The sequence below is a fragment of the Ascaphus truei genome, chromosome 1 (assembly GCF_040206685.1).
Source record: "Ascaphus truei isolate aAscTru1 chromosome 1, aAscTru1.hap1, whole genome shotgun sequence".
In the NCBI taxonomy this organism is placed as follows: Eukaryota; Metazoa; Chordata; class Amphibia; order Anura; family Ascaphidae; genus Ascaphus; species Ascaphus truei.
In genome coordinates this window covers 114,139,155-114,159,106 of record NC_134483.1, presented here as the reverse complement: position 1 = coordinate 114,159,106, position 19,952 = coordinate 114,139,155, and the positions used below count along the sequence as shown (strand labels likewise).

The 19,952-nt window shown below is 41.3% G+C and overlaps 1 protein-coding gene across 5 annotated transcripts in view; it reads right to left on the bottom strand.

Annotated features, from left to right (window-relative positions):
- RGMB (repulsive guidance molecule BMP co-receptor b) overlaps nucleotides 1–19,952 on the bottom strand; it is a 47,416-nt gene that overhangs the window by 22,465 nt on the left and 4,999 nt on the right. For 3 of the 5 annotated variants that reach the window (XM_075593480.1, XM_075593474.1, XM_075593484.1), the window contains one exon: nucleotides 12,346–12,584. In XM_075593480.1, coding sequence (XP_075449595.1) covers nucleotides 12,346–12,584 — 239 coding nt within the window. Of the gene's footprint in view, nucleotides 1–12,345; nucleotides 12,585–13,599; nucleotides 14,070–19,952 lie in introns of those variants that run through there. The other 2 variants (XM_075593462.1, XM_075593469.1) reach the window with 2 other exon arrangements.

Here is a 19,952-nt window from a genome sequence, read left to right as displayed (position 1 = left end):
ATTCTAGCTCCACTGCACACAAAGACAGGCACAAATTCTAGCTAAAGCCTGAAATAAATCACATTTCAAGCCTACATGGCTTTCATCAGGAGTAAGACAAGATGTTCTGAAAAGAAAACATTGCACACTGAAATCATACAAGCAAAATTCACAGATTGTCAATTCTCAAAAGGTCACAATATCCAAACAAACAAAACTGCCACATAACAAGCAGCCACTGATTAAGTGATATATTTTTCTCACAAAACATGTCTTTACAATTACTCTTCAGGGAGACCTGTGTATTTTGGCCCCGTTCGGTTCTTTTGAGCTCAGGACCAATTAGCAGTGTCTGATTCAGAAGGAAAAAAAATCGGTAAAAATGTAGATATGCTGTATCCTCCCAAACCCTGCTGGGGCTGAGATGCCCTTTGCAAAAACACAGCTTGGCTATTTGACTATAAAAGATAAAATGCTTGCATGGGACAATCAGCCTCATATTGAGTTGTGTTTTACACACAGATCAGTAATTACCGTTCTGAACTTCTCTATATCGGCTTCTTTAAAATCTACTGTATAAAACAACTTGCTTTTATTGCTATGCTTTGTGCATGCGTCGAGCTGCAAGTTCTTCAGAAGTGAAAGAGTTAATGCAGCCAGGATTAATGGTTGGCACCTCATCCATTGAAAACAGAGCGAAGTTGGACATACAAATGACCTCTCATTAAAGGAGCAAACAAACCGATTTCTTTTTTTAAATGTTAAAAAAAAAATATATATATATATATATATATATATATATGTATATATATATATATAATACTGTATGAGAAGACACTGTTAAGTACTGTATATACATATATAAATATATACATATTTATATATACACAAAGTATTGAAGCAGGTGGTCTCCGGAACAAAATCCCATTAATTTCCTCTCCGGGCACCCCTGCTTCCAGAAGATCTTACCTCTGTAGGGTGTGCGGGTAACTCCTGCAAGTTTAAAGCTCCAGTGTCACAAAGAGTCAACAGGGATGACTTCATGGCTTCCTATTGGCTCGCAGGGCGCGGGAGATTTGAAAAGAGGCTATTGCGTGAGCCAGTTAACCGAGCGGAGCGACTAAAGACACCCCCTGCGGAGGCAATTATCTACGGAATCAGTGGGTCCCTGGAGCTGGAATAAATGGGTTCAGCTCTGAAGACCCCCCCATCCCCCCGCCTCAAAACTATCTTAAAATATATTTGAAAAAATTGCCACTTTAATATGCACGTGCCGAACAAGTCCCATTCATCTGAATGTAACTGCACACTTCTCCAGCGTGGCAGATTGAGCAGGGGGCCACAGAATTAATATGGCATACCTAAAAATGGTCTGGGGGTTGGGGCTACTTTTAATTATAAGGAAGAAAGATCTGTGAGAAGTACAGATCTTTACATATACATTGTAAGGCAAATAATTAGAGATAGCCAGAGCAATACGCTCATTTTTTAAATATAAAAGCGCTTGCCACTCGTTCTTCAATGGTGTGGCCAGCTGCTTTTAAGCCAAGATAGAAAATAGTTTAAGATGATTAAAATAAACAAAATTCTATATTAAATATCTGAGAATTTATGAACCAAATTAAAAACATATAGATCAATAACATACATAGGGACAAACGTTTCTCAATCCTTTCCTTAGAGAAAGCCAGCCCCATCAGATTTTATGCATAGCCACAAAATTACTGAGCACATATGTATTCACTTATCTTAAATGTGACTGTGAGGATAATTAGTTCTTCCCAAAACACGGTCTCGCTGGCGTTCATTGAGGTGAGAGTTAAGAAATGCATGTTTTTACAATACCGCAAAACAATCAGTTTTCAGATTTCTTCACAGACATTATTTTCACGCATTAAGCTGCATAAAGTAACATAAAAGTGAAAGGATAAATTTGACATCATTATTTTTTTAAATATGATTAGTTTTTAGATAATGATTATGAAGGTTTTTTTCCCCTAACAAATAGCAAAATTGCAAAGACAATCTATATTGAAATCTTACTTTTGCTATTCCCAAGGGAACAATATGTTGATGCTTTGCAGGGTGTGAATATCTTATTGAAACCATGCCCTTTCATATTATAAACAAATCCCTACAGTTTGGCCATGTTAAAACATGGAAAAACGTGATTATTCCACTTAAGAGAATTTGGCAAAGTTCTGCAGAACAGTCCTGCACATTATTTAGCCCAGTTAATAAAAGTGCAGGTACAGTAGGACGTGTTAACGAGCGAGCGGGATTAAGAGAATAAAACTTCAATATGAACATCTTCCAGGATGAAAATGACATATACTGTACCATAAAAAACTAACTCTTTCCATTTGCCATCCACAGAAAATGATGATAAACCACATGCTTAGAATGACCAAATACACTACTGTAGGGAATTTAAGTGTGTATACATGTAAAGAATCAGTAAATTGCCTATTTCAATGTTTTTCAACCAGGGTTCTTAGGACTTCCCTAAAGGGTTCCCTGCAATTTTCAGGTCATTTGAAAATTGTGGGAAAATGTTTGCAGTGAACAAAACATCCATCAATCAAGAGAGGGGACCTCCAATAATGTTTTTTTTTATTATTAATGACATGGTTGAAAAAAAGAGAGAGATACAAAAGGTGAGTATCACCTACACGTTTCGCGCAACCGCACTTTATCAAGGTGTGCAAACATATAAAAGCCAGCACATATATGGCCCCCATGTTGATGATGTCACGCATAAGCAACGCGCAGCCTCCGTATGCGTCGAATGTCATCACGCAGGGGTATCTGATATCATCAAATACAAAAAAACTTTAATAAACAAAATAAAATCAGTCCAGTGGACTATATAAGGACTGGTAAAGAGTATAAAATCAATAAAAACAATAACAATAATTCAAACTACACATCTCTAATAATAATGTGTATCTGAAAACCTAGATTTTATGAGCCTATGGACTCTACACATTTCAAAATTGTACCAAATACCAAAGATTTTACAATGCATCTGCTCGCAGCTGCGCTATTAGAGAGGGTTGGGGTTCCTTACAATGTATCTGATCTCAGACGCGCTATTAGAGAGGGTTGGGGTTCCTTACAATGCATCTGATCTCAGACGCGCTATTAGAGAGGGTTGGGGTTCCTTACAATGCATCTGATCTCAGACGCGCTATTAGAGAGGGTTGGGGTTCCTTACAATGCATCTGAGCTAAAAATTTTTTACATTTTTAGTACTAAACTTTCTCTTTAGCAAGAGATTGGTATTTCCATGTGAACACTAAGAATAAAAAGTTAAAGAAACTTGACATAAGTAAAACAGATTGCAACTAAAAAAAGCAATAAGTAAACAAAAACAGAACAATAGGGGATTGTATTAGCTGTGGAGAAAACTTGATCTTTTTTGCAGTTTGAGATCTAATAACGTAACTTTCATGTTTCTGGGACCACAGAAATGTAACGTGGGCTTTTAATATTTTCCTTTTTAAGTATTTCCGGTTTGTGTACAGGACTCACTCAGTATGTCTTCTGTAGCTGCAAAGATATGCTGAATTCTTATTTACAAACGCACTGCAAATAAAAAGAGTACACTTGGTATAAGGCCACTTTTGTTTACTTACATTTATTTTTCAATATTTTTACAAATGTGCCCTACACTTCCAGCTTTACAGTGCAATGCCAGTATAACCGTCTTCACAGTGTGGAGACTAAAAAGGTGGAAACAGCTGTCTGTGAGTAGGGTTACTGGCTATGCACTTCCTTAACCCAGGCTGTCCTGAAAAGCTGTGTAATGCGGCAGGCATAAGCTCAAAGGGATCCATGTTAAAATGGATAAGTAAAGGGTGACACACCGTGCTCATTTGCATGTAATTTCCCAGAATCCCTGACTGCAGTGGAAGCACTGTATGCCTGGAGATAATGGGGAAAGTCAGGGCTGCAGACCAGTCTGAGACGTGAATGTGCTCACAAGTGAGATTTGTATTTGCACAACACTGACCCATTAAAAGTAATAGAACGGCAGTGATTATTTACTCTATATGCACCAGATGTTGTGGGTGAATCTTTGGGGTCTAATTATCAGCCTGCTTTCTGCAAAACCAGAAGAAAACGGGCACAAAAACATTGCACCCCGTTTATCAAAGGGAGAAATCGCATTCATTTTAATTGGATTTGTTTCATAAATCTGGTGCTGTCTTTTTAAAGCCTAAAACACTTTGGTAAAGTATTCCCTTTAACAATATAAATACGCAGGTCTGTTTTCAGGGGGTTGGATTCAGTGTCCCCTTTGAACACGAGCTGCATCTCTATTAGTACAGTATGGGGATGTATGTTTCAGATGACTCATCAATGTCAACCGTTATCTTATTGCTGTCGGAACATCCTGTGCAGTGTACACCCACAAATAGCCAATATTCATAAATATATAATGACAGTGCACACTTTGGTTGGTGAGGGTGCCTAAAGGTAAAACACTCCTGTCAGAATGCCAAGGCGGAGTAAAAACAATCTTGAGGACTTAGCCAAGAAAGGCCATGAAGTGTATGAGTAAGCAGGCTATGCCCCATTTGATCTTCATTCAGGAAATGCATACACTGCTGCGTTGTTGAAATAAGAATCATATTCCCTGGTGTTTGGTTAAAATTGCAGCTGCAGAAAACGCAGAATTTTGCTTTGCAGTGATCTGGGTCTATATAGATTTTTTGGGGGACATGTGGGAATAAGTGCTAATACAATTGGTCTGGATGCGTAAGAAAATGATAATGCATGATGGGAAACCTCATTGTGAATACATTACTCCCAATATTCCCCAGAGTAAGTAGCCCAGAATGACCAAACGTTGGCACTCTATGGGAATTTCTCAGTAAAGAAGATGTTTTTCTCTTGAATCTTACAGTTCATACGGAAGGTGAGCGAGAAACAGCGACATTACATGCAAATAAAGCCATATGGCTGTTGTAGCTAATTAATTTGCCTGTGCTAACAAAACATATGCTGGCCCATCTGCAGAGATCTTTAGGCTGAAGTTCCTGCAATATATGGAAACAACTTTTTAATCCCTGCTGTGCCACAGGAACCAGTAACACATTGCTATGAAGCCTCACGAGAAACTCTAACACAGTAATTAATTAGAAATCGCACTGGAGTAAAATGTTATAAAATGGACTCTTATCGTTGTATTTAAAGAGTAAAACCGCTAATGGAATCTGGGCCGTAATTACAAGCAAGCTTTAAACTCACATTCCTGCAGCTAACTCTGCCACCTGAGAGAAGAGGTATGTTCTGTTTGGCTCTTTGCTAGGCATTCTCTGAGTGACACTGCAAATGGATGTGAAATAAACACCACTCATTAGCCCACACAAAGTGCTTTTAGATGGGTGTGTGCTGACCAGTAATCATATTATTTTTTATTTTTGTAATCATTATTGGAGTAGTGCAATGCGCTGTTAGAAGCCGATTATCAGTACTGAGCTTTTAAAATGAGACGCGTTATACATTACACCAGGCCTGCACAACACGCGGCCCACGGCAGCTTCCCCCCCCTCCCTCCCGAGTCCGCTCTCCATCTCTGCCAACCGCTGCGAGCCGAGCACGCTCTCACCCCCCCAGCACTGCACGCTCTTGCAGTGCGGCACTTCCGGTGCCCGCTGCTTGCGAGCGCGCGCAATCCCGCCGTGATCTGAGGTGAGGGGAGGTGCAGGGGCTGATGTGAGGTGAGGAGGTGCAGGGGGGTGATGTGCAGGGGGGGTGAGGTGCAGGAGGGGTGATGTGAGGTGCAGGGGGGTGATGGGAGGTGCAGGGGAGTGAGGTGTGGTGCAGGGGGGTGAGGTGAGGTGCAGGGGGGTGAGGTGAGGTGCAGCGGGGTAATGGGAGGTGCAGGGGGGTGATGGGAGGTGCAGGGGTGATGGGAGGTGCAGGGGGTGATGGTAGGTGCAGGAGGATGATGGGAGGTGCAGGGGGTGAGGTGCAGGGGAGTGATGTGAGGTGCAGGGGAGTGATGTGAGGTGCAGGGGAGTGATGTGAGGTGCAGGGGAGTGAGGTGAGGTGCAGGGGAGTGAGGTGAGGTGCAGGGGGGTGAGGTGAGGTGCAGGGGGGTGAGGTGAGGTGCAGGGGGTAAGGTGAGGTGCAGGGGGGTGAGGTGAGGTGCAGGGGAGTGAGGTGAGGTGCAGGGGGTGATGGGTGGTGCAGGGGGAGGATGTGAGGTGAGGTGCAGGGGAGGTGATGTGAGATGCAGGGGGTGTATGAGATGCAGGGTGGGTATTGTGTGTGATGTGGAGGGTGAGTATTGTGTATGGGTGAGGGGGAGAGATGGGTGTGTGAGAGAGAGGGGTCACAAACGTTGATGAGGGGGCCTGGGGGAGATATATGAAGATGATGAGGAGTGCTGGGGGAGATATATGAGGATGAAGATGATGAGGGGTGCTGGGGGGATGAGGATGATGATGAGGGGTGCTGGGGGAGATATGAGGATGAGGGGTGCTGGGGGAGATATGAGAATGATGATGAGGGGTGCTGGGGGAGATATGAGGATGAAGGGTGCTGGGGAGATATATATCAGGATGCGGGGTGCTGGGGCATATATAAGGATGATGGGGGGCTGGGAGAGATTGAGGGGTAAGAAGCGTTATACGTTACACTATAAAAAAAATTAAGATTTTAAGAGAATACACTTCAAGTTCTTAATGGTTAATATACCTCACTGGGTTATACTCGTAGACGTTAAAGTGGCAGCATAACCAGTATATTTATCACAATGGAGACCAAGGGTAAAAATGCAGAACTCACTATTATATTCTACAACATTGTATCTCAATGAGTTAAGTTCAGTAATAGTCCAACCATTACGTTTAATATTCAAGGACTCCATTTCCACAGGCTCAGTACCACAAGATTGGCGTCAAACACATGTGGTGCCTACATTTAAAAAGGGAGCTAGATCACTACCGGGGAATTACAGACCTGAAACTACTTGAAGGTTTAATATGGGTTAATATTCAGGAATACCTAATGGAAACAAAATTATTGGTAATAGTCAGCACTGATTTATGAAGGATAGATCATGCCAAACTAACCTTATTTGTTTCTTTGAGGAGGTGGGAACATAGATGTGGTATACTTAAATTTTGCAAAGGCTTTTGATAGGTTCCACACATGAGGTTGGTGTACAAAATAAAGAAAATTAGACTCAGTAAAAATATATGCACCTGGATTGAAAACTGGTTGAAGGATAGACAACAGAGAGTTGTCATAAATTGAACTTTTTCAGGTTGGGCTAAGGTCGTGAGTGGAGTACCTCAGGGATCGGTACTGGGATCCCTGCCTTTTAACTTGTTTATTAATGACCTTGAGGTTGGCATCGAGAGCAAAGTCTCCATCTTTGTTGATGATACTAAATTGTGTAAGGTAGTAGAATCAGAGTAGGATGTAATTTCTCTCCAGAAGGACTTGGATAGACTGGAAACTTGGGCAGGTAAATGGCAGATGAGGTTTAATACACATAAATGTAAGGTTATGCATTTGGGAAGCAAGAATAAACAGTTTACTTACAAATTAAATGGGGATACATTGGGGGAATCCTTGATGTAGAAGGATTTAGGAGTGCTTGTAGACAGCAGGCTTAGCAATAGTGCCCAAAGTCATGCTGTGGCAGCAAAGGCAAACAAGATCTTATCTTGCATTAAACGGGCAATGGGTGAAAGGGAAGTAAACATAATTATGCCCCTTTACAAAGCATTAGTAAGACCACACCTTGAATATAGAGTACAATTTTGGGCACCACTCCTAAGAAAAGACATTATGGAACTAGAGAGAGTGCAGAGAAGAGCCACCAAATTAATAAAGGGGATGGACAATCTAACGTATGAGGAGAGGCTAGCTAAATTAGATTTATTTACATTAGAAAAGAGGTATCAGAGGGGATATGATAACTATATACAAATATATTCGGGGACAGTACAAGGAGCTTTCAAAAGAACTATTCATCCCAAGGGCAGTACAAAGGACTCGAGGGCATTTCTTAAGGTAGGAGGAAAGGAGATTTCACCAGCAACAAAAGGAAAGGGTTCTTTACAGTAAGGGCAGTTAAAACGTGGAATTCATTACCCATGGAGACTGTGATGGCAGATACAATAGATTTGTTAAAAAAAAGTTTGGACATCTTTTTAGTAAGGAAAGGTATACAGGGATATACCAAATAAGTATTCATGGGAAGGATGTTGATCCAGGGAGTAATCTGATTGCCAATTCTTGGAGTCAGGAAGGAATTTATTTTTCAACTTATGAGATATCATTGGATGATATGACACTGGTTTTTTTTGTTTGCCTTCCTCTGGATCAATGAGTAAGTATAGATATAGGATGAAGTATCTGTTGTCTAAATTTAGCATAGGTTGAACATGATCGACGTACGTCTTTTTTCGACCTCATCTACTATGTAACTATGTATCATACGCATCAGATTCCCAACACTACAAATAGTAGATGTTGCTTCAAGACAACGGAACAGCCAAGCATCACGTGGCTGCTCGTGAGAAAAACATGGCCATTTATTCAAAGAACAGCAGAGAGCTGCAACTGCGCTGTTACTTAACAGATAACATGTACTTCCTGTACCCAGATTTAATATGTGACACCTATTATAGAAGAAACAAAAAACGAAAGAATACTAAACCTGTTAATATGCATTATTAGCAGGCTGAAGACATTGTGGTATAATGATAGTAGGAACCCTACCATTGTATTATATAACAAACTCATGCATAGATAATATTGTTCATTGTCTTCCTACTAACTGCCGCGCTATTCAAGTCTTTATTTCCTGTTCAATCCAGTCCTGCTATGAACACTATTACGCGTACAACATATTGGTATATTTCTTGTGCATGCGTTAAATGTTTCTATTGAAAACCAGGCATTAGAATAAAGGTCACCCTGGTCATATTTAAGCAAACATAATGACTTTGTCCACAATCAGGTATGTGTAATGCAATACCAGACCTTAAAGCAGGACTCTCCAATTATTTTTCCAAAGGGGCCAAATCAAAAGTAATGTAAGCATACAAGGGCCACAGGAATATTATAATGTCATTTTGGATACATTTAAGACTTACAAATTGTTCTACTTTAAAACACCTGTACCATGTTTTAATGTTACACAAAAGGCCCTTACTGTAGCTGCCTGAGCAACTACAATTAAATTAGCAGATGCACAGTCCAGGGGCCACTCCAATGCCCAGATCTAGCCAGTGGGCTGCAAGTGGAAGACCCTGCCTTAGAGAATAGAACTTAAAACATCTACTACATATTTGAAACCACTTTAATATCAGTGAGATAAACCACTGAATACAAAGGGAAGTACAATGCCAATAAAAAAGGTGAGTGTTCGAAACAACTACACTGTATGGAAAAAAATACAAGAGTACAATCCCTGTATCTGATATTCTCACTGCTGTTTATATTGCTCTGCATTAAACTGCAGGGCCCTCCAGTGCCGGCGGGGTTATTTAATAACTCAGAGGATCTAAATCCACATTTAAACATTTAATAGATAAGTAGGCTTTGTTAATCAGATTCCAGATTATTCTGCTTCAACCTTTTCCCAGCTAAATCGCTGGAGGAATTATTCAAGGTAATGATCTTGAACAAAAGCACCTCTCAGCTATCCAGCCCCATGCAAACTGTTCAAATTAGTCACAAGCTTCAAATATTAGGACGTTATGCAAAGGTCAAATCACATATGTGAACTCGGCATGTTTCAAGAACTCTGGTCTGCATTCTAACCCCTTATGAATAACTTGTATTTAAAGGAAGTAAAGTCCTATATGTTTATAACCAATGCAGGTTCAGGGCACGAGTTAATATAATACTATCAGATACCCACTTTGTGAGGAACCGCTATCTCTATGATATTATTGCAACCACTGAAGTCTCTCGCCACAATAACAGCCGCAATCAGCTTCGACAATCCTCTGAAAAGAGCACATAATGAGTATGTGATACTTAATTGTATTTGCTCAACGATGTTATATTGATGTTATCTTCTATTTCTTACTACATTACACTGCCGAATATGCTGCAAACGTGATAACTAAAACTATACTGGTCGTAGTAATGAGTCCAGCCACAAAAAAATGTCTCTCAGGGGTTAAATTCTTTCCTACTAGCATCTACAGAAGAATCAGCACAAGGCTCCCTTTTCTCCTTGTAGGAGCTGGAAACCTGATCTCAGCCCTTTCAGCAAACACCAGGAAAGAAACGGAGAGGGAGGGGGGGGGGGAGAAAAGTAATCTGGATCACCACATCCCCTGTATAGAACATACAATATTTAACCCTTTCATTCTTATAGAAATGCTGTCGTTAATTCCCTTTGTTATCAAAAAGGTACATTTCTCTGACCTGCTGCCCGAAAGTACTTGCAGTTTAACCCTGTTGACACCTTGCAATGCTGTGTCCACTAGTGGCCTGCAAAGTAGTTACCCCTGCCTCGGGGTGCCATGAAAACGACACACGATTGTGCCCCCTGTAGTTAAAAACTAAAGTAAGCATGGTCACCTTTCTCCCTCATATCTTTAACTATGCGCGGATTCGGTTTGAAAGTTTAAAAAGTATAAAAACGAAAATGTATATTCAAATACACGTGCACGTGAGAAAACTCTACCCATCCGCATTAGCATCATATTGACATGGAAATGTATTCCCACCTTGGGGAAATCACTGCTATCTCTAATGACACTTTCCTCCAGCTGCGCACATGTGGGGCAGCTCAATTATACACCCGATCTTTCACACAAAGGATCCAGATGTACATAATAGGGAGCATCATATGTCCAAGATGTCATCGTAAAACTCATTTTCAAATGTAAAATACACTCAATAGCAAATTGCAATACCAGTGCACCACCCTGTACTACAAAATGCACTCGGCTGAACGATTCAACTAATTAAGACAAATGCCATGGAAACCTTTTAGATGGAAAATACTAAAGTACCTTGCCAGTGACAAATCATGGGCCAATCCCATTCTGACCAATTAAACTGTATATGTTAATCAGGTCTTTGACATGTGTACAAACTGCTATATTTATCATAGGTGCAAACGCTCGCAGAGGATCAAGCACAGATATGAGCCATTTTCGCCAAAGTTTGCGAACCAAGTGAAATTTGCCCATTGTTTGTCACAACAAAAGGTCCTCATAAATGAGCAAAGTTTGCCAAGCATTACAAACCAAGGTGCGTTAGACCATTATATCCTGCCATTTCCCCCAAATTCTGGTAATATTTCTTTGAAAAATGGCGAAGTTGGGGACAGTTTGCTCATTTTTAAGCAATGTGCCCTTTCGAAAAAAATGTCACGAAATGCTAAAATCCCTGATAATGTGCGAAAAAATGTGGCAAAGAACTTCTGAAGAGATTTGCACATCTGTAATCTAGGCAGAGGATGTGTTCCAACCACTGGCTTCAGGTCTTATTCACATACCAGCAATAATTGTATTGTATCAAGTAAGCACAAAAAGGGGTATTGGCTCACTGGGTGCTGTACAGCTACTGCGTATTTGTGCATACATCCATTAGGATTGAAGAAAGCAGTTGCGGCAGTAAGCAGTTCTGAGATGCAGAATGGGGTTTGAAGTGATGTAGTCATTCTGGAGGAAAACTCAAGGACCACTCAGTGGTTGCACAGCTCTGAATTTTCAGCACTGTTGAGCAGTCCAGAATGGCTTTACCCTGCAAGAACATGATTATTACAGGTCACCCCCCCCCCCCCCCCTATTGCACAGGCCAGCACTTCTCAACTCAAAAGTATCCAATGATGTTTAAACTGTTGGATTTGTATTCACTTATTTGCAGAGAAACCTGGGCCATTTTCCTCTTCATTTTAAAGCCCACCATAAAGACATGTTCAGCCCATTTGAAAGCTTACAGCAGGTTAGTGTTCACAAAGCACTGCACTTTATATAAGTGACAACTCAGAGACCATAACCCATATCTCACCCCATTCTTCAGCCAAGTAGCATTCACCTGCATAACTGCATTAACCTTTTGAATCATTCTTTGTGTCTAATAAACAAAACATAAGAACATTTTCACCACTGCCTTTCTCACCAGCTGCTTCCTAACTCTAAACACCACTGTCTCGCTTACTACAAATTCAAAGCTACAGCAGGCATGGGGGCTGGAACTAGGGGTGCTGCAGACCTGGCTTCTAAATGTGTTACATTATGGGAATGTATGTTACTGGATTGTATGTACAGCAGCAGTATGTACAACATAGTCCCAGCCCCTGTAGAGTTAGGGAAGTTGTGTGAGCCTCGCTGCACTGTGCATGATATGTAAAGAGAGGGTAGATCTTACCTGTGTCCCCCCAGAGAGTAAGCAGTAAGAGGAGGTGCAGGGGGCTGAGGGTGCCGCGGCGGGGCTGTTGCAGGCGATCAGCGCCGGGGTAGCAGAGTGCGGCCCTTTTCCCCATGCCCATCCATTCAGGTCGCAATGCCGGGCTCGGGTGCACAGCGCCGGTGCAGAAGCGGGGGTGACAGCTCACGGACAAGCTGCTGTGGCAGGCAGGAGGGGCAAATCGCTTCCTCTTCTTCTTCCTTTTAGCGTTCGCCGCGAAGTTTATTGGAGTGAATGAAAACGAAGGCAAACGGAAAGCAGCACAAGTAACGCAGATAGAGTGCGAGAGGTGCGAAAAGGAAGAGATGCAAATGAAAAAAAAAAAAAAGAGTATAATAATAAAATAAAGAAATGACAGTAAAAGAAACAAACGAGAGAGGGGAAGAAAGAAAAAGAATTGGTTATATGGTGGCAGATATCCCGGTGTAGTGATCGCGGCTGTGAGTGTGCAGGAAGGGGACAGCAGGGAGGAGTGTGGCTGTGACTGCTGCCGCTGCTGCTGGCTATGGGGCGTCTCCCTGTGTGTCCCACTCCGTGCACAGCTCCCCGCATCCCTCTGTGCACAGCAATGCGACGGGCAGCCAATGAGAGCGCGGGGCGAGCCCAGCTCCCGCCCTGCTAGCCGCTCCCTATTGGCGGGGTGAAGCTGTCCTACACCAGAGCCGCTCCTGCTCCCTGCCCATTCCTGCTCCCTGCTGCCTCTTCCTGGCAGCGCTGTGACCCTGCACAGCGGGGATCCGGGTGCAGCATCCCCCAACCCTACCCAGGCTAACGCACTAACACAGAGCAAGGGGAGCACATTATATACTGAGTCTCATCCGTAACTCACTGACACAGAGCAAGGGGAGCACATTATATACCGAGTCTCATCCGTAACTCACTGACACAGAGTGCGAGGCAGGGAGCAGGGGCTCAGGGGGGATTTGTTGTAACTTTTTTTGTTGTGCAACCCACCAAAATGTCACCTGTCACTCTTCCCGCAGAGCCCGCACAGGCCCAGGGTAACAATATGGGCGGGGGCCAGACTGCCACTACAGTGTGGTTTGATTCATTCGTGATTTATTATTTTTATATGACTAAACTCCCGTCATTTTCTCACGGAGGCGCTGCTTGATAGCGTCATTAATAAACAGTAGGTTGATATTGATAGCACATTCCGCAAAAACTGACGTCCCTTTACTAATAGCATAAGTAGGCCGTGGTCTGTGAACTAACCTACAGTGCATGCATGTGTTCTGCTTGCTCACACATCCTTGCCGCACTGTGTTGACCTCCCAGTAAGATCAGGTGAAGGCTCCTTTGTCCACGATCCCCCAACCAATGAACTATTAGCTTTGAGCCTCCCCGGAGCTGGAGCTGGGAGGCCTTCTACAATCATGGGACGTGCTGTCCAGCGTTCCAAATCGGAATGTTAGCCTTAGCCAGCCGGGGATGGTGATTGGCTGAGAGGGGAGAGGGAGGTTACAGGGCTGCTTGATGCAGATCCCCTCCCCAGCCAACATTCCAGGGCCCCCTTTGATTGAGAAGCGGTGCAAGCAGACTGGCAAAAAAAAGAGAAAAAAGGCTCCCCAGACCAGATGCTCCACTCTGGTAGAAGTTTCAAACAGATTGCAAAACAAAATGTGATGTACATCAAAGCACAATTTAATGGCAAATCCTTGCCTTAAAAGTTATAGATGAGGATATGCTGAATATGATAACTATACTATATCAACGTTTAACAGACAGCAATAGGTGTGTGTGTATGTATGCGTACGTGCGTGTGTATATATATATATATATACACACACACACACACACACACACACACACACACACACACACATACATGTAGAGGTATCAGTACCGTGTTAGCCGAGCTTCAATAATCAAAAAATAAATAGATGATACCGTTCTGTGGCTAACGAAATGCTTTTATTTGTGCGAGCTTTCGAGATACACTGATCTCAACATCGCTGGAAGAAGAGATCAGTGTATCTCGAAAGCTCGCACAAATAAAAGCATTTCGTTAGCCACAGAACGGTATCATCTATTTATTTTTTGATTATATATATATATATAAAATACATTACCGCATAGCAGCAAAAAGGAGACAGCACTCAGGTGAATGAAAATAAATGTATTAAATACAGCATATAACATAGGGATTTATGTGCTGTATTTAATACATTTATTTTCATTCACCTGAGTGCTGTCTCCTTTTTGCTGCTATGCGGTAATATATACTTTTATTATTTATATGGGACATGCACCTATTCATTATTGAATTTTTATTGGAGTGCCAGTGATTCTTTATCATATATATATATATATATATATATATATATATATATATATATATATATATATATATATATATTTGTAGAGGTATCTACCGTGTTAGCCAAGCTTAATAATCAAAAACAAATAGTCAATACCGTTCTGTGGCTAACAAAATGCTTTTATTTGTGCAAGCTTTCGAGATACACTGATCTCTTCTTCAGGTGTCGTTATATTTGATTAAGCCAATAAATTTACTTTCAAACAGGACAGCTAGGAATGTTATCTCTGTGGGTGAAGCCTAACCCTCCCCCTGTGCAGTATGCGATTTATGACTTAAGGTGTTAAATGGTCCCTGAATGTTTGTGATGTTAGAGTAAGCATGTATGTGTGTATATGTGTATGTATGTATGTATGTGTGTAAATCTTAATTTATAAAGCGCCCACAGTGTATACAGCGCTTTACAAAAGGTGTATGTAGAGGGGGAGTGTGTAACAATGGTGTGGGTAGGTTTTGAAATGTAAGAGGGTGTTGCATTTCTGTGCATGTGTGTGGGTACTATGTGGTCCCTATTGGTATAAAGGGATAGAATTACATTGTACATTTGTATGTGAAAGGCAGGTGTGTGTGTGCATTCATACAGTGCAGTATTAATAGACATGGGCCTTAGCACTTGTGGGAAGAGAGTTCTCTTGTGTAGTGGCTCGTGAAGCTGCAGTCTCAGTTTAGGCCACCAGTGAGTGTCCCAAATAGTTTCATAAATTTGTATTCATGCAACTGTCTCTATTTCACGCTTTGCCAATACTGAAATGCTCTTTCGTCATGTCAATAAAGCTGATTTGATTGATTACATTTGATTATGGCCACCTTCAGATCATTCATCTTATGGCCAGAGTCAGAGAAATGTTCGCCGACAGGACTGTCTCTTGTTCCACGTGTGATGCTGTGGCGATGCAGATTCATTTATTTGTCTAGCCCTTGTCCCGTTTCACCAATGTAGTAGCAGACCCCTGGGCATTTCATGCACATAATAAGGTACATGACATTGCTGGAGGAACAGGTGAACCTTCCTTTGATTTTGTACTCCAGATTCCTGTGTGGTATTTGTATTGTGCCCCTGTGTGGAGCATTGCACAAGTTTTTTGATCTCCTTGAATACAGAAAGAGAGAAGCGACAGGGTACGTTTGGTGGTCACATAACCCACACTTAGAAACTAGTGATGTGCCGAGTACCCGGACATTTCCCGGACCCGGCAACTGAAAAGTGGGCCCCGCGCTGGGTAATACCCGGCATCGGGTAATGTCAGGATAGCTGAAAATAATCACATCATTTGCCTGCAGCCAGCGACGGAAGACATCCATGAAAAGCAGCAGAGGTCCTGTGGCGGTGGCAGCATCAGAAGTGTCTTCAGCCGGCATGGGAGCTGCAGGAATCCATTACACAGCACAGCAGCAGGTAAGCAGTGTGAGCCAGGGAACCATGTGACCGGAGCAGGAGCGTTCCTATTGGACATCTGTCTGTCCAATAGGAACTCTCCTGCTCCGGGAAGATACAAACACTGACACAGGTCTTCCCTGAAACACCCTTATTATCATACAGATAACCTCATAATCTCAAGGAAATGATGGTGAGAAGTAAAGTATTCAACAGCACAACTGAATGCGGGACAAGACAATGCCAGGATGCAAGATGCAAAACCTGTGCAATGCTCCACACAGCGGGCACAATACAAACACCACACAGGAATCTGGAGTACAAAATCAGAGGAAGGTTCACCTGTTCTTCCAGCAATGTCGTGTACCTTATCATGTGCATGAAATGCCCAGGGGGCTGCTACCACATAGGTGAGACAGGACAGGGGCTAAACAAGAGAATGAATCTGTATCGCCACAGCATCACACGTGGAACAAGAGACAAGAGACAGTCCTGGTAATCAAATCAATCAAATCATTTCTATTGGCATGACTGACGAAAGAGCATTTCAGTATTGCCCAATCGTGAATAATAGGGGGTGGAGTACAATGATTATACATCATCTCAGAACACACAAAAGAGACACAGTCGCATGAATACAAATGTATGACACTATTTAGGACACTCACCGGTGGCCTAAAGCTAAACCGGAAGCTGCGGCTTCATGAGCCACTACACAAGAGAACTCTCTTCCCACAAGTGCTGGATCTCGAAAGCTCACACAAAAGCCACAGAATGGTATCGACTATTTGTTTTTGATTTTATATATATTTATATATGTGTGTGTGTGTGTGTGTGTATTATAGTATCTAGATGATGCATGGGCCCTGAGATGGCTCCGAAACGTTGGATACATTTGGATTTGGATTAAATATCCTTTTTTTCATCTACCTGTAGTGCTGTGTCTCCTTACCTGGTCATTTGATTTTGGTGAAGTATCTTTTTTATACTATTTATGACGGTTGCGCTTGCCAATTGTAAGCTAATTGTTTTGTATATATGGTGTGCTTTCTCTCCACTTTTTTGTGTGTGTATATATATATATATATATATATATATATTTGTTTTATTTATAAAAATGTTTTACCAGGAAGTAATACATTGAGAGTTATCTCTCTCTTTCAAGTATCTCCTGGGCACAGAGTTATGATGACAAATACATAGTTACATTAAGTGAACAGGGATTTAAATGATATACACGACATTGCATGCACAGTTAAAGTTAATACAGGCAGTCCTCGGTTATCCAACGGAATCCATTCTGGAAGTAGTGTTGGATAGTGAAACCATTGTAACGTGAGTCCCATGTAAATCAGTGGCGTGAGTGTTGGATAACGCTTTCCAGCATTGAAAAACGGCCCATAGGGTTGCGTTGGATATGCCATTCATTGTAAAGTGAAACGTTGGATAGCTAGGACTACCTGTATATGTTATAGACGTGTGTAACAGTTACAGACCAGATTAAAATGTGAGACAGCTTTAGTTTTGAAAAAACTTAGACTGGTGGCGGCTTTGAGAGTCTCCAGTAGATTGTTCCAGTTGTGGGGTACATAGTAAGAGAAGGTGGAGCAGCCGGATACTTTATTGAACTTGGGACCATGAACAGTCTTTTGGAGTCAGATCTCAGATGATAAGTGCTGCATGTGTTAGGGGTGCGGAACTTGTTCAGATAGGTGGGTAGCTTGCCCAGAAAGTATTTGAAGGCAAGACAGGAGAGTTGAACTTTGCGCCTAGACTCAAGTGATGACCAATCTAGTTTTTTTGAGCATTTTGCAGTGATGTGTGTTGTAGTTGCATTGGAGAACAAAGCAGCATATTGAGTTGTAGAGGGTATCAAGTTTGCCCAGGTGAGTTTGGAGTGCCGTGCCATATATTATATCCCTATAGTCTATCATTGGCATCAGCATCTGCTGTGCGATACGCTTTCTTACCACCAGACTTAGGGAGGATTTGTTCCTATATAGTACACCTAGTTTGGCATAGGTTTTGGATATCAGGGTTTCAATGTGCAGCCCAAATGTTAAATAGGAGTCAAACCATATGCCCAAGTATTTGAAACTAGTGTGTGTATATATATATTCTTGAGAAAGGCTTATGTATCGAAACGTTGAGCTATTAAATGCACATTTTTTTTAAATTGGAGTGCTTGTCCTACTTTTAGTTTTTTAGTTCTTATATATCTATATACACACATGTACACACACACACACACACACACACACACACACACACACACACACACACACACACACACACACACACACACACACACGTGTCTATGGAGCAGTGCGTGGTCTGCCAATTGATAATATGGGCAAGAGAAAATATGAAAGTTCATACTATGGTCTGCAATTCTACATTCTGACTACATTTGTTTCTGAGCTTTGTGTAGTTTCATTGGTTTTCCCAGTGTGGTCATCATTTAGAAAGTTCAAAGGTTTCATTTTTGAGAATTGAATACTTAAAAAAAAGTTACATGTTGTTGAGAAGATCTACTTCGCATTGTAAAAAAAATGCAAACACTTTTGCATCTTTAGAGCACACCCGCACAGATCTTTTTTTATATGTGCATTTAACTGCAAAACTGGCATGATGAACATATGGTAAATAGGCCAAGTGGTTCTTATCTGCAGTTAAATTCTATGTTTTTATGCCTATAGGGACTCTTGAACAGTACTTATTATTTGAAAGCCAATTCTTCTTCTTTCTATAAAGATTACCACAATAAAATATTAACATGTACTTCCCCAATGATAATGTTCCTGAAATTCAAATATGTGCGTGTACCTACTCAATTATAGGATGTTTTCTAGTGGCAGAGGGAGGGTTTGGAAACCAATATATAGTTCAGATTGCTATAGGATAGAAAACCCAATCTGTAATAGCTTGGATTCTTTCCAGCTCTGCTGGGTCCAATCTGTGGTATATGAAAGCCAGTACTTATGGGTGGTCTTGCATTTCATTTTATTTTGACAAATTTCTGGCATGCACCAGCTATTTTAAAGCAATGTTTCTACAAGCTAACCAGCATCCAAGGAGGAAGCCACTATTAACCATGTGAACTGAACTATGCACTCAATTTTTTTTTTGGCCATGGCTTTCATAATAGTGGCCATTCACCGCTGCTTTAGGAATGTGTTGACAACTGCCACCTACAATGTGTCCCTTTCCTCTTAAAACCGTGAAGTACAGACTAATGTTATTATGCCAAGTGCATATTTACTAACCAAGGAAAACATCGGATTTTTTAATGTGTCTATTCACATAAGGTATTTTTTCTCATTTCACCTGCACTCTGGTTGACTGACACAAATAACATATGGTGGAAGGGGGTGTATAGTATAACTGTTATATCTGAGAAATGCTAGTCATCTATCCTTGTCGCTTTAGCAGGATGAAACCCAGTTTGCAAGAAATAGGAGAGGGTTGTCTGCCATTATACTTGTTTAAAGAAAACGAATAAAAACTAGGCCAATCCTGCTATTGCTGATGTCAGCAGCCATATATCTACAGGACATACTTGAAAACGAGAGGTAACTCTCAATGTATTACTTCCTGGTAAAATATTTTTATAAATAAAATTAAAATAAAATCTACGTTTTAAAACATATCTCTTTAGAGCAGAAAACATGTGAAATCTGATATGTGTTTTTTCCCCCCAAATAAATCAGTTCTGTAGTATTAGATAATACTGCATTTAAAAAATATATATATTTCAACTATTAATGCCATTTTTAATGAGTTTTAAGCAGATTTTAGCCCACCTCCCCAGCAGAGCACGGTCTTTGCAACACTTTCCCGTTTGGGATAATTTGTTGCAAATATTCACAACAG